Raw genomic sequence first — 13,121 nt, forward strand, 5'->3', positions numbered from 1 at the left:
GCTAAGATAGCCATCCTTTGTAAGTATGTCCAGGCACTGCCAGTTTCAGGAACCTATTTACCCACAGAAATCTCAGAAGCCATCTTCAAGTGTCAGCGTTACTTTCTAGTCCTGACAGTCACCTTTCCAGTCTTTCAAGCTTGAAAGAGGTGTACCATTTGCTCTGATCCGTTAGTCAACAGAAGTCAGAGTCTGGTAAAGGACGATAGGGAGAAGCAGCTAAAACCTAAGGAGGGGCTCATACCAGTGGGGGCAGTGAGTCTGGCGAAGCAGCAGTACACGGACACAAGTGGATGGTTATTTTTATTTCTGTGGCGTGTCTGCTAGACAGCTTAAAATCGTATATGCACCTTGCCTGATACTTCTGGTAGATAGTGCCAGTGTAAAGCATGAGAAAATCTATACCAGAGAAGGCAAAGCTAAGAAAACTGAAAGAAGGAAAAACCAGGGCTACAGAATTAAAATGTGACAAGTCTACACGGCCACTAGAGAAGTACATTATGAATAGTTTTACACATTCAGATCTGTAATACTACAGAATCAGAAGTTTTCTGATCACTTTTTTTTTTTTTTTTTTGAGATGGAGTTTCACTATTGTTACCCAGGCTGGAGTGCAATGGTGCCATCTCGGCTCACCGCAACCTCCGCCTCCTGGGTTCAGGCAATTCTCCTGCCTCAGCCTCCTGAGTAGCTGGGATTACAGGCACGCGCCACCATGCCCAGCTAATTTTTTGTATTTTTAGTAGAGACGGGGTTTCACCTTGTTGACCAGGATGGTCTCGATCTCTTGACCTCGTGATCCGCCCGCCTCGGCCTCCCAAAGTGCTGGGATTACAGGCTTGAGCCACCGTGCCCAGCCCCCACTTTTTATTTTATCTCTGCCTGTCCCTTCTCTTCTATTTCCCTCCCTTTACCTCCTCCCCTCTTGTTCATTTCTTTTGCTTTTTTTTTTTTTTTAAGGCTGCGTTTTGCTCTGTTACCCAGATTCGAGTGCAGTGGTGTGATCTCAGCTCACTGCAACCTGTGCCTCCTGGGCTAAAGTAATCCTCCCACCTCAGCCTCCTACGTAGCTGAGACTACAGGCATACACTACCATGCCCAAGTACTTTTTTTGGTATTTTTTTGTAGAGAGGTCTCACTATGTTGCCTAGGCTAGTGTCAAACTCTTGGGCTCAGCTGATCTGTGGGCCTCGGCCTCCCAAAGTGCTGAGATTACCGGTGTGAGCCACCAAGACTGGGCTATCCTTTGCACTTTGTAGGCTTTGAGGGACTGTACTGCTAAAAAACGACTTCTTGGGACCTTTTCATTCTTAGCCAGTGAGATTAAAATATCTCTCTTTAATAAACCTACCTCCAGACCTGGGAATCTGTTAATGCAACATCTGGCTGAGTTCTTGGCTGGCTGACAGTAAAGCAGTGGGCCTTCTAGGAGAATGGGAAGAGCTGTTGCTTCAGGAGGCAGACACTACTTTCTTAGCCGCCTGTCACCAGGAAGGAATGTGGACGCTATGCTCCCAAATTTCCAGCTGCTCAAGAGACAAATTCTATGAAATATCCCCATTTTCAAACATTGGAAGTTAACAAATATCTTGTAAATATCTATCCATATCCAACAATAGACTCTTAAGGGGCATTTCGTTTCCACAGCCACCAGGAGGGTGACTTGGATTCAGTCTTAGCATCTTTGTGACTAATGTGGAGAGGTCAAGAATATTTACTTCCTTCCTAGCACTGGTACCCAGGAATTCAGAGGTTGGGACAGGGATACTGAAGAAAATGGCCACAGCCTACTGGGAGGTCTCAGGGATGAAACGTTAGTTTTTAATCCCAACCTTGAAGTTGCTAGCAGCCTCGGCTGGTCAGTTCTCCTCCTCTCTACAAACCCTGAACACAGACTCATGTGGATATGCACAGATGGGTGTTCTGTTGGAGGAGAAACCAATATTTTAAAACTCACTGAATACTAAGTCCAATTTGCTTTGGAATATTGTCTATCTGTTGTAGCATCAGGGATCTCTGATTGATCTTGACTTATCTGACCCTAGGATCTCTTCTGTGGGGCAAAGGGCGGGCCTTGGTACGTCTAAGTTTGTTATTGGCGTTGAGTATTCTGTTACATTGCAAATCTATATTAAAGTGACGAATACTGGCTGAAAAATACCTTGAGGCAAATGAGAGGAGAGGGGTATGAAAATTTACTGCACATCTTCCATCTCACCTTTGTCTGACAATCGGCTTTCAAAGTAATTATATTTCCTTCTCTTTTACCAAGGAGGATGTGGGGGTTTCATGTGGTTGGACATCTTGGCTGAGAACCAGATGGTGGAGCTGAGGTTTACACATGGGGTGGAGTGGCGCTGATGCCTTGTAGTTTCCTAGGTGGCTGCGATGGAGTACGCACAGATAGTAAATCACCATTAAAATGTTCAGTGATAGCTCTCCATAGGTGAGCAGCCTCCCTGGCTTTCCAAATTCAGCCTCACTTAACATTCTTCTGTAGCTGTAAAATCCAGCGTCTTGCTTTTCAACATGGGTCCTTTTTTTTTTTTTTTTTTTTTTTTTCATTTTTCTTCCCAAATGGAGGGTGAGTAGCTTTCTCAGACCCCAAACCCTCAGTGTTGCAGTCTTACTGAATCTTCAAAATCCAATGAGGCATTTCCCCAATCTGAAAACTGAGCCCGAGAGAGACTAAATTGCCAAAGTCACACAGCTGGGAAGAAGACGGAAGATAGCAGAGGTGGGATCTAAACTGAGATTGATCTAGAATATTTGTTTGTTTATTTATACATACAGACAGACATACGTACATACGAAAGGATAAAGGCTGGCCATGGTGGCTCATGCCTATAATCCTAGTACTTTGGGAGACCAAGGTGGGAAGATCACTTGAGCTCAGGATTTCAAGACCAGCCTGGGCATCCTAGTGAGACATTGTATATAAAAAACAAAGAGGAAAAAGACCTCTAACCAATCCATTTTGCTGTCTGTTTTTTTATTCTTCCTGCCGCCTGCCTAAAACTTTGACTTAATGAAAACAAAGATCTATCGTCTATCAGCCTAGAGGAGTCAGTTTTGATTTTTGAGTAACAGAAAAAAGATTTTGGGAAAAGGAGGATTTTATTTTTCCACCAGGCATGGTGTAATCAGTTTGAATTTCAGTATTTGTATGTTGCAGCCGACAAAGTTTTGCGGGCTTTTCCTTTTCTCATAGAACATGTACACTCTCCCTCTCCACCCAGTTTTTGGGCTGAGAGAATAGATCTTTGGGGAAAAAAAGGGAAATAGTAGAAAGAACAATACATCATCTAGTCATGGAATTTAGGAAAATAAAAGAAGGGGAAAAAAAGCAGCAAGCCGGTTCTGCTGACAGCCCTGTCCAGCTGAGCAGCAGTTCAGTGGCTGCTGAAATCCTGCTTACAGTAATGAATTTCAGTGCTGCTCGCCAGCCTGGGAGTGTTTAGGGGAGATAAAAGTCGAGCTGTGTGCTGTGCCTCTGACCTGGTTTTCAGTTCCAGACAACTTCCTGGTGTGGTTTCAGAAAGTTTGACTTTCCAGATGTGAGCACAAGGGCTTCGTTTTCTGGCCTGTAGCTTTATTGCCGTCTGCTTTAAGGCAGATTTTTGGAGTGGGTTGTGGAGGGTTTAACTTACTTTATATGGTTTGCTGGAGTCTGCGTGCTGATGAGCTGCCAATTTGCATTCTGCGCCTTCGCTGCCGTCACCTGCCCACAGCAGCACCATTACCCTACTTCCTGGGTCTCTGCTCTGCTATTTTCTACCTGCAACCATTATTTATTTAGTTATTTTTTTTAGAGCCTGGGGAATTCTCTTGCTCTTGCTGACTTTTCGCTTCATTCAAGCAATACGCCATCTGTCTATTTCAGTCGGGGAGCTTGGATGTCAAAGTCACAGGCACCTGCACAATTTCATGAGGGATCATCATGGGAGTGGGGGTGTGTGCACCCTCAAAGGAAGACCCTGGGGCCCTCTTGATACCCCACCATCTAAACAAATGCTTGCCAGGCAGCTGGTAAAACCAGACCTCTGAGTGCAGTGTGCAGTAAAGGGAAGAACGATTTGGCTTTGGCTCCTAGCTCCAAGGCTGACATGCTTTGCTACGTGAGGCATACTGCTTCCCTAGGCTGCTGCAAGGATTAAGTGCCAGGATATATACCAAGGGTTAAGCATGTAGCAACAACTTTGGAGTTGAACAGGGATCATGACTCCACCACTTAACCCTGGGTGTGTCCCCAGCCTTGCTTGAACTTCCGGTTCCTTAAGAGTAGACTGGGACAATAATTGGACTTACCTGGCCAGGTTGTGAGGATTACGTAAGAGAATGGTAATAAGTCTCACTTGCTGATTGGTTACTCGATCAGTATCTAGGTGTAATGTAAGAATTAGCATGTGTATTTATGGTCTGATAATGTATATAATGTACTTACGCTAACATACAAAAAGATTAAAAAACAGTCTCTGCATAGATTTCTCATATGTGTAAAGTTGTATAGAATTCTGTGTGTAAACGTAGTATATAATGTGCGTATGTACATAAATTATATCTTTGAAGTCTGGTTCTGTTGCTCAAGCTATGGTATAGTGGTGCAAGTATGACTCACTGCAACCCTGAATGCCCAGGCTTAAAAGATCCTCCTGCCTCTGCCTCTGTGGTAGCTGGTATCACAGGTGTCCACCACATCTGGCTAATACTGTAATGTTTGGTAAAGACAGGGTCTCCCTGTGTTGCCCCCACTGGTCTTGAACTCCTCCTGGGCTCAAGTAATCCTCCAGCCTCTGCCTGCCTCCCCAAAGTGCTGGGATTATAGGCATGAGCCATCACAGCTGCCCAAAATGTGTGTATTTGATCTTTAAAATAATTGAACTCATAAAACATGGATAGATGTACATTACAGACATGTGATGAGAAAAAAATGCTTCGTTAGGCTAAGTGTTTTCTGTGTTTTAATGTATCTCATTATCAGAACCCTTTAAGTTAATGGTGCAATTATTATGCCCAATTTATAGGTGAGGTAACTAAGAGGTTAGGAGAGGTTCTAAATGCCTTCTGTATGAACTTAGACACTCAGGTGTTAAATACATATCTAGAGATTATAGATTTTATAGTAGCTGGCAATGTATTAAAAATGTTACCTGTTTTCACTGCATGTTACCATACTTGGTCCTTTGGCAAAAAAACTATTAGTTTTAAAAGAATCCTCTGTATTTTCACCATAATGCCACCTTGTTACTGAGAAACCATTACTCTTTGGATACAGTTGGCAAATTTCCTTTTTGAGGCGGGATATCTGTGATCTGATCAGCTTTCACTATACAGGCCACAGAGGCTTCACTCTGGGGCCTCCTCAGTCTTCCAGAGGAGCTACAAGCACACAGCATGTAAGACTAGGCCCCTGCAGGAGACTCTACGAAAGGGCCAAGGTTAGACCCCAGATCTGTGTGCCCTAAAACTGCAGACAGCAGCAGTGTGATGCCCTGGCTTTACCCATGAGTTAAAGGACTGTCGTGTGCTCTGAGAGGAACTGGGTCTTGGCCCAATGCCAAGCATCAGGTTCAGTCCTGAGCAATTGCACAATTAACATTTTGGACCCTTCAGAAAAGACTGTAGCTTGTGAGTTGACATACCAGTCTCTAATATAGTCGTGTATACGCACATGTTTATTATCTAGGATAAAGAGAAAATGACAGGAACTCCCTGCCCCCTGAAACAAGGCTTTGGAAGTTTTCCAGCAAACAGAATTTTCTCTGAGAATATTATTTTCAGTCCTAGTCATTCATTGGTATAAACTTTTTTCATGACAACCTGTGATTGAGAATAGGCTTTGATATGTGGGTACATGTAGGTATGTGCTTGTGTACGTACACACAGCCCCCATTTACACGTGCACATACATTTGTCAACTTTCCCAACATTGTGTCCTATCTGCAGGAAGAACCAAGCATGAACACAATCACACAGTTAGCTGGACAGTGGTATGTCTCAGATGGTGGTCTTTAACCTCAGGAGTGCTGCAAGCAAAACGCGTTTAGGAATCGGCCTTTTGAAGCCCACCAGGTTCTAAGAAAGTCTGTAGCACATAGGTCAGACAGACATTGTCTTAGCAGTAAAATGCTCTTGGTATGTGTGCTCGTGTGTATGCATGGGAGAGTGACTGCTCATGAAAACTGTTTCCTTCAAAAGCAGCTACTTGCAGGAAGTAGACACAGGCTTCAGAAGACATAAGTAATAAAAGTTGTCAGGACATTGAGTGGGAACCTAAGGTTGAGATAGCAGTCCAAAGTAATTGAAGTGTATCTGCAATAATTTAATTCTTTTAATATGGAGAAGGTTTTGCTGTTCAATATATTGCTTTAAGAAATAGCTGGCTGGGTGCAATGGCTCATGCCTCTCATCCCAGCATTTCTGGAGGCTAAGGTAGGTGGATCACCTGAGGTCCAAGAGTCTGACAACCAGCCGGGCTAACATGGTGAAACCCCATCTCTACTAAAAATACAAAAACTACCTGGGTATGGTGGTGCATGCCTGTAATCCTAGCTACTTGGGAGGTTGAGACAGGAGAATCACTTGAACCACAGAGGTGGAGGTTGCAGCGAGCCGAGATCATGCCACTGCACTCTAGCCTTGGCGACAGAGAAAGACTTTGTCTCCCCACCCCCAAAAAAAGTGGGATGAAGGAATGGCTACTTCTCAGGCATTGTCCACAGAAGATAAATGCCAGCGTCTATTTATGCATGAAGCATATGCATGGCATATGGCATTCCTTCAGGCTTATTTTCTCACCTCTGCCCACGGTTTGTGAGGGAGGACAGTAGTGGGATGATAAGAATCTGCATCTGCTGGCCAGGTCTCTTAAACTTGTTCACTTCTGCCATCAGTCTTCTTTACATTTCACATAAAATTTATATTCTTATCTCTATTTTGGATAAGAGCCTGTTTTTGGAAATTCGAATGTGTAAACTTTATCTGTCATCTCCTCTGCTCCTCCTATTTAGTGCAGAAGGGCTAAGGTATAAACCAGTATTTTAGGAAACCATTATCTCCCTCCCACCACCTGGAAGGATAAAGCTAGTGACTTGTTTTAATTAACATATGCGTACATACTGTGTAAGGAGGACACAGGAGTCCCAAGTTCAATATCACCACTGCCACCACTGCCCTGAATAATCATAAAGTGGGCACGGACTTCAGGGTCACACGGTTCTTTGTGTTGTGCCCACTTTCAAAACTTGCTAGATAAGGCTTTGGGCAAATCCTCCGACCTATGGGATCCTTCCTGTCCTCATAAAATAAGGGTAACACTCCTATTAAGGGTCAGTTGACCACAGGCAATACAAGTTGATTTATAACCTGTGTGGTCTTCCTATGTACGCAGTGTACAGAGAAGGGATGATTAAATATACTGAAATGAGATGACGTATGCTGTTAAGACACCCTGCAGTGTGGAAAATGATTGGACAATAAAAACTGTGCAGGTGGCATACAGGGTTAAACTGCTCATGTATGAAGTCCTCATTGGTCAGATGATAACATGCCTTGCCAATTAGGGATGCACATTCTGGAATCCTAGGGTGATCACTGGCTTGCTGTGTGACCTTGGAGAAATGAATCTGTGTCTCATTTGCTTCAACCGTGGCTAACAGTGTACAATTTATGAAGTACTGCTGCAACCGTTTTACACAGATGGCTTTCTTCTCCGTAACAATATTAAGAGGTCAGTGCAATTATCCTGAGGTGCAGATGAGGAAACTAAGCTACAACGCTTTGGTTTATTTTGTCCTGGATTGCCGCCAGCAAGTGACAGAATCAGGGTGTACACTCAATGTCTGTTTCCAGTATGCACATTAACAAAAATCTTTGTTCCCAAGTTGATAGGAATATGAAGATAAAATGAGACAGGATTAAGATACTAAGTAACTAAATGAGGTGGACAGTTCAGCCTTGATAAGATTTTTAAATGAAATAAGGCACATGAATTTTGGCTCCTAATGAGCACTCGATATATGTGAACTCTAGCACTTACTGTATTTTTTCTATCGTATCCAAGGTCTCCCAAGAAGGCATTAATAGGCTAACACATTTATTTGAAATGAGTGATGTCTTGTTTTGTTTAAAACGGAAGACTGACATGTCCACGTTGAGAGACAGCTAAACTTCCTTGGGTGTTTCTTAAACAGGGTGAGTTCCAGTGACTTCTTTAGAAAAATGAGCGAGGAAGGGAAATAGTTTGAACCAGAAATCCAGGGTACTTACAGGAGGCATCTGGTCTACTGGAGGCTGCGGCAGCCTGCTGCTTACCACCCCACATCCCCGGCAGACCTAAGTCCACTCCAACCCGTGGGTGACGAATCTACCCACTGAGAAAACCTATAGAAGCCAAAGAACTCAGAACACCAACTTGTACCTTTTCAGACTAAGCTTTTATTTTTTTGATATTACAAACCAGTTTTCTTTATTCACAAACCACTGTAAGTGATATAAACACTAATTTCTAAAGACAGATATACACATTTTCTGGGTTTGCAGATTGCGTGATGTGTGTGTTAAGAAGTCACTATATGCCACACATAATATTAATTTTCCATAATTCATAATAGCAATAGTTATTTAGATAAATGAAAACATTCCAAATAAATACTGTTTAAAAAAAATCCAAAATGTTCGTTTACATCTGACATACATTTTAAAATGACTTATTGGCATCTTGGAGGAGTGCCTGGACAAAAGATTCTGCAACTTCAGTTGGCACCCACTTACTCTAAATGATTTTATTAAAACTACATACAGTCATGGGGGGAAAAGTACAGCTCATTGATGAAAATCAAAACCGCAAATGAATTTTACTTTAACCAACACAGTAAGAATTCTATGTTTGATTCGAAACACAATACAAATTCTGGAGTTTGAAATCTGAGGCATTCGGGAGAAATCATCTTATTCTCCATAGCCCCCTGCTTCTACTCATTCTTCCCTCTGGAGGATGCCATAGTATTTTATAACACGTTTCGTTTAAGAATGGCAACCAGGCACCCACTGCCATAACTGTTTTCCAGGTGGGGGAATGAGAATGTCTCAGTGATGCTATAAAACACCCCCTTGCCCCTCCCCTCACCCACCCAAATAAGTCTGATGAAAAGAACACTTGATTCACTTTTGGCTGATAAGCAGTTCCCCCTCCCCCTTTTCTCTTTTCAAGATCACTGTCTGTCTTAGATATCGAAGCTACAGAAACTTCGTTTTCAAATCTTTTGAAACTTTATTGATGGTTTAATATCCAACTGATCTTACGGCATGCACATAGGATGGCAAGAGAAAGCTGGATCACACTTTTTTTTTTTTTTTTTAAGTTTTGTTTGGTTTTGTTTTAAAGCAGAGTTGTTACAGCGGATTGGCAGGTTCACAGCGGTGAGTTGATAACTTACTGAAGTGCGTGCCACACGGCCTGCACTATACACATGAGGACTTAACCTATGGCAGCAAAACTACTCAGGGACAGCCTGCTGCTGTTGTTTTTATTTAAATACAAAAACAGGAAGACCCGTGACAGATACCCCAACTCAGGTTAACTTGTAAACAGGACAACGTGGAAAGTTCAAACAGAAGTTACAGACAAACTGCAATTTTTCGGCTGTGTCTCTCTGGCCCTGCATCCTAGAAAGGTGGGGAGACTTTGTTTCGCTGGGATGAAGAGGGCGGATCTATGTTTTTTGTTGTTGTTGCCTTTTGACAAGCGTCCTGGGCCTTCGAGACGGAACTAAAGAGATCATTTTTGAGAGAATCCTTGGGCGTGGGAAAGAGGTGGAAGGGCATGATCTCACAGACTGAAAAATTGCAGATTGCTCACACAACGCAGTCACATTTCAAAAAGTACCAAGCTGATGAAAATACCATGATTATCTCTACTCAATGATTGCAATACTTGTAAAATGCTTCTATAAATCTGAATATGATTATCATGTAATTCCATAAAAATTATACGTCTGTCTCTAACAGTTGTTCTACTAGGCTAAAACTAAAGCTTCATAGACTGTTTCTAGAACTTAACAACTCCACTGCACAGATGTAAATTTTATACATTTTTTTTTTAACTGTTACAAAGAATTTAAGTTTTTATTACTTTCTCTTTTTGGAAAAAAAGAAAAAAATAGAAACAGTGCTTTTTATCACCTTTTTATTAATGTTATTTTTTCCCTCCCATAATATAAAAGTCAGCAATGATATCAATAATTTATTATACTGGAAGAAATATAAAAAGAATGCTTGTTGATGGCCTAACTAGCAGGGTTTTTTTTTTTTTTTCTTTTTTTTCTTTTCTTTTTTTCTTTTTTTCTTTTTTTTTTTTTTTGCCTAAATAGCGACTGGTTAAGAAGCTGAATACTGCTGGGTGGAATGGTTAAAGGGTGGGTTTGCACAGCTTCATTCAACTCGGATGCACACGTGCTATGAGAAGCACCCCCTTAACAACATAACCTTTGGCTTGAACTGGCAATGAGTAACTTAGAACCATTGATAAATGATTGTTGGTGCAGTGGGTCGTTTAGATTCATCAGTTACATTTATTATTATTATTATTATTATTTTGTCTTTTAGCCAAACCCGAGTTCCAATCCCCTAAGCCCCTCCCAGCCTCCCCTTTCACAAAATAAGATAATGCAGATGCAGAAAAGAATGACTACTGTAGTCACCTATACTCTTCCCAAACAGCTGATAACCCCAGTAGCTTAATATTCAGCATATATAATTCATTTACATAATATAGCACTCTGGATATGGCCCTACACCAGTTTTTATTCATATCTAGCATCTGTCTAGATCAACCACAAAAACTCCTACAGCCAGCAACCAAACTACGGAACCTTCAGAAATGAAAGACCCACAATATTAAAATACACAGAACAAAATATCTGAGGTATAAGATAAAAAATGTAATTTTTTTCCTTTTTCCTTTTATTTATTTATTTTTTTAGAGTTGCTAAAATGATGCACTACTGCATGTATTGCAATACTCAGGCCTCGGAAAGCTTCCTTTCTCCCCACATTGGAAGGTTTTTATGGTTTTGTCATTTAGTATGGAGCAAAACGGTTGTATCCCCCTCGGTATATACTAGCCTGCAATGAAGAAAGAACGAGACCCACATCATCAGCATGGCTCCTAGTCTTGGCATCAGTCAAAGGTGCAAAAGCATTCTGAAACAAAGCAATTTGAGGGGTGTGTTTTTTACATTTTCCTTTTGCAACATGTGGATCATCAAAAAGACTAATGTGAAAAATAGACACTCAAAACCGACCGAAATGGAGGCACCCCCTACCCCTCCCAGGTCATTCTCAGAGAACTAAAGATAGGGCCATTCCTGACCTTCCTCAATAGCTCCTCGTAAAGAAATTCCCTGTAAAACCAAATTCTTTCAGCCAGTCCTCTTTGCTAAAAGGACTCTGTCCTAAGCTGGACAACTGAAGGATTTTCTCTGTCTCTCTTCGTTTTTATTTTTCTTGGACTGAGTAGGCTTTCCCCGAGGGAACAGAATTAGCGACATTTGAGGTTGAATTTAGACAGTTTATTGAATGAAACTAATTCAACTCTCCTTCCCAACACATTCCTCATGCGGACTAGGTGTTGAAGCGGAGTTGTTGAATGCAGGATTGGGATGCAAATCTCAATCTGCTTCTTGACTTGGCTCTGCAAGCTGTATGGAATCTGATCTTGAGAAAGGAGTGGTACAGATGAATTGCTTGATGTAATTAAGTTTGTGCAAAACAATGTTTCGAAATCAAGGCTGAATTTCTATGACCGAGCTTCAGTGAACTGTCTGGCCATGGCTTTAGTGGCTACAAGGTGGCACTTAACGATTTCCTTTTTCTAAAAGTATTGGCAATTCAAATGAATGCCTATGGGAATTCATGTTTAGGATAAGGACTGATGTTCTTGATCCAAGCAGAAAACTGCATGCCAAAGCTTTGTAATGATTGCATATGCTCTCACGTGATGGGCACGCCTTACTGTACTCAAGAGTTTTAGTGCATAGAAGTTTGAACAAGTACAGGCAGATTCACCCCACCCTTACCTCCCGTGTTTTACCCTCCCCCCACCCCCTCCCCAAACAAAAACCCAGACCTGCCCCGAAACAAAAGACAACCCCCGAACCCAGCTGATTCCTTCTACTTTCTTATGTACTTAGGTACACAAAGTGTGCCCCTCTGTCTATTTTCTTTCCTGGGCGACTATGACTTTAAACATGAATTGTAATAGGGGAGGAGAGGCAGTCAGATTCTCAGCTGCCTGACAGCAGAGGCCTGGAAGTGTGCAGCTTAGCTCCTCTGAAGTCTGTGCTGGGGCTGGAACCTTGGGGCTATGTGAATGAGCAGCAAGGGAGAAAAAAAAAAGAAAAAAAAAAGTTCTGCATTGACACTGCATTCTGTTAGTGATGGATTTAATTATCAAAATGACTAATTATTCCATTAAGGTAAGTGCTCTGCTAGGTGAGACTTGCAAAATTAGAAATATAATAACTTACATGCACTACATTGCCAAGAAATTAAGACATTTATCAAGTTTACTGGGAGGATTAATGTGGCATTTCAGCTGCTGTTAGCACAAGAGACAAATTCAATTAAGGGGAAGTGAGAGGAAGTCAACCCATACTGAGGTCCCAGCTGGGGGAAGGGAAGGGAGGCAGGAAGAAGTGAGGACAAGGAGAAACTGCTACTCACCATGGCACCAACGCCGTAGGTGGCGGCTGGAGCAAGTGTGTGGTGGTAGGGGTCGGCAGCATAAACTCGTCCGTAACTGAAAGGAAAATAGAGGTGAAGATTGATCCATAGGATGCAATTACAAAACAATAACAATCACAAAATCCAAAATACCGAGACAGTACGGAGGGGCCCTACTCCTCTTGGAATAAGAAACATACTCTACTCTGTCATTAACGTAACAAAAGTTCATCTGTGCACAGTGCTTTTTTTGTGCATTTAACATGGCTGATAATGCTGTGCTTAACAGATACATACATATATGCACATAAACACACACGTACATTATATATATATATATATATATATATATATATATATATATATATTCCCTGCCTCCCCCCATAATACCGTTTCTA

General features: G+C 41.8%; 1 protein-coding gene across 1 annotated transcript in view; it reads right to left on the reverse strand.

Moving 5' to 3' along the window:
• Positions 1-12,175: 12,175 nt before the first annotated feature.
• RBFOX1 (RNA binding fox-1 homolog 1) overlaps positions 12,176-13,121 on the reverse strand; it is a 2,539,409-nt gene continuing 2,538,463 nt past the window's right edge. Inside the window, 2 exon segments of the mRNA XM_074383161.1 lie at positions 12,176-12,362; positions 12,724-12,799. Of these exon segments, the coding sequence (XP_074239262.1) occupies positions 12,215-12,362; positions 12,724-12,799 (224 nt within the window). The 3' untranslated portion in view covers positions 12,176-12,214.

The sequence above is a fragment of the Saimiri boliviensis genome, chromosome 12 (genome assembly GCF_048565385.1).
Source record: "Saimiri boliviensis isolate mSaiBol1 chromosome 12, mSaiBol1.pri, whole genome shotgun sequence".
NCBI lineage: Eukaryota > Metazoa > Chordata > Mammalia > Primates > Cebidae > Saimiri > Saimiri boliviensis.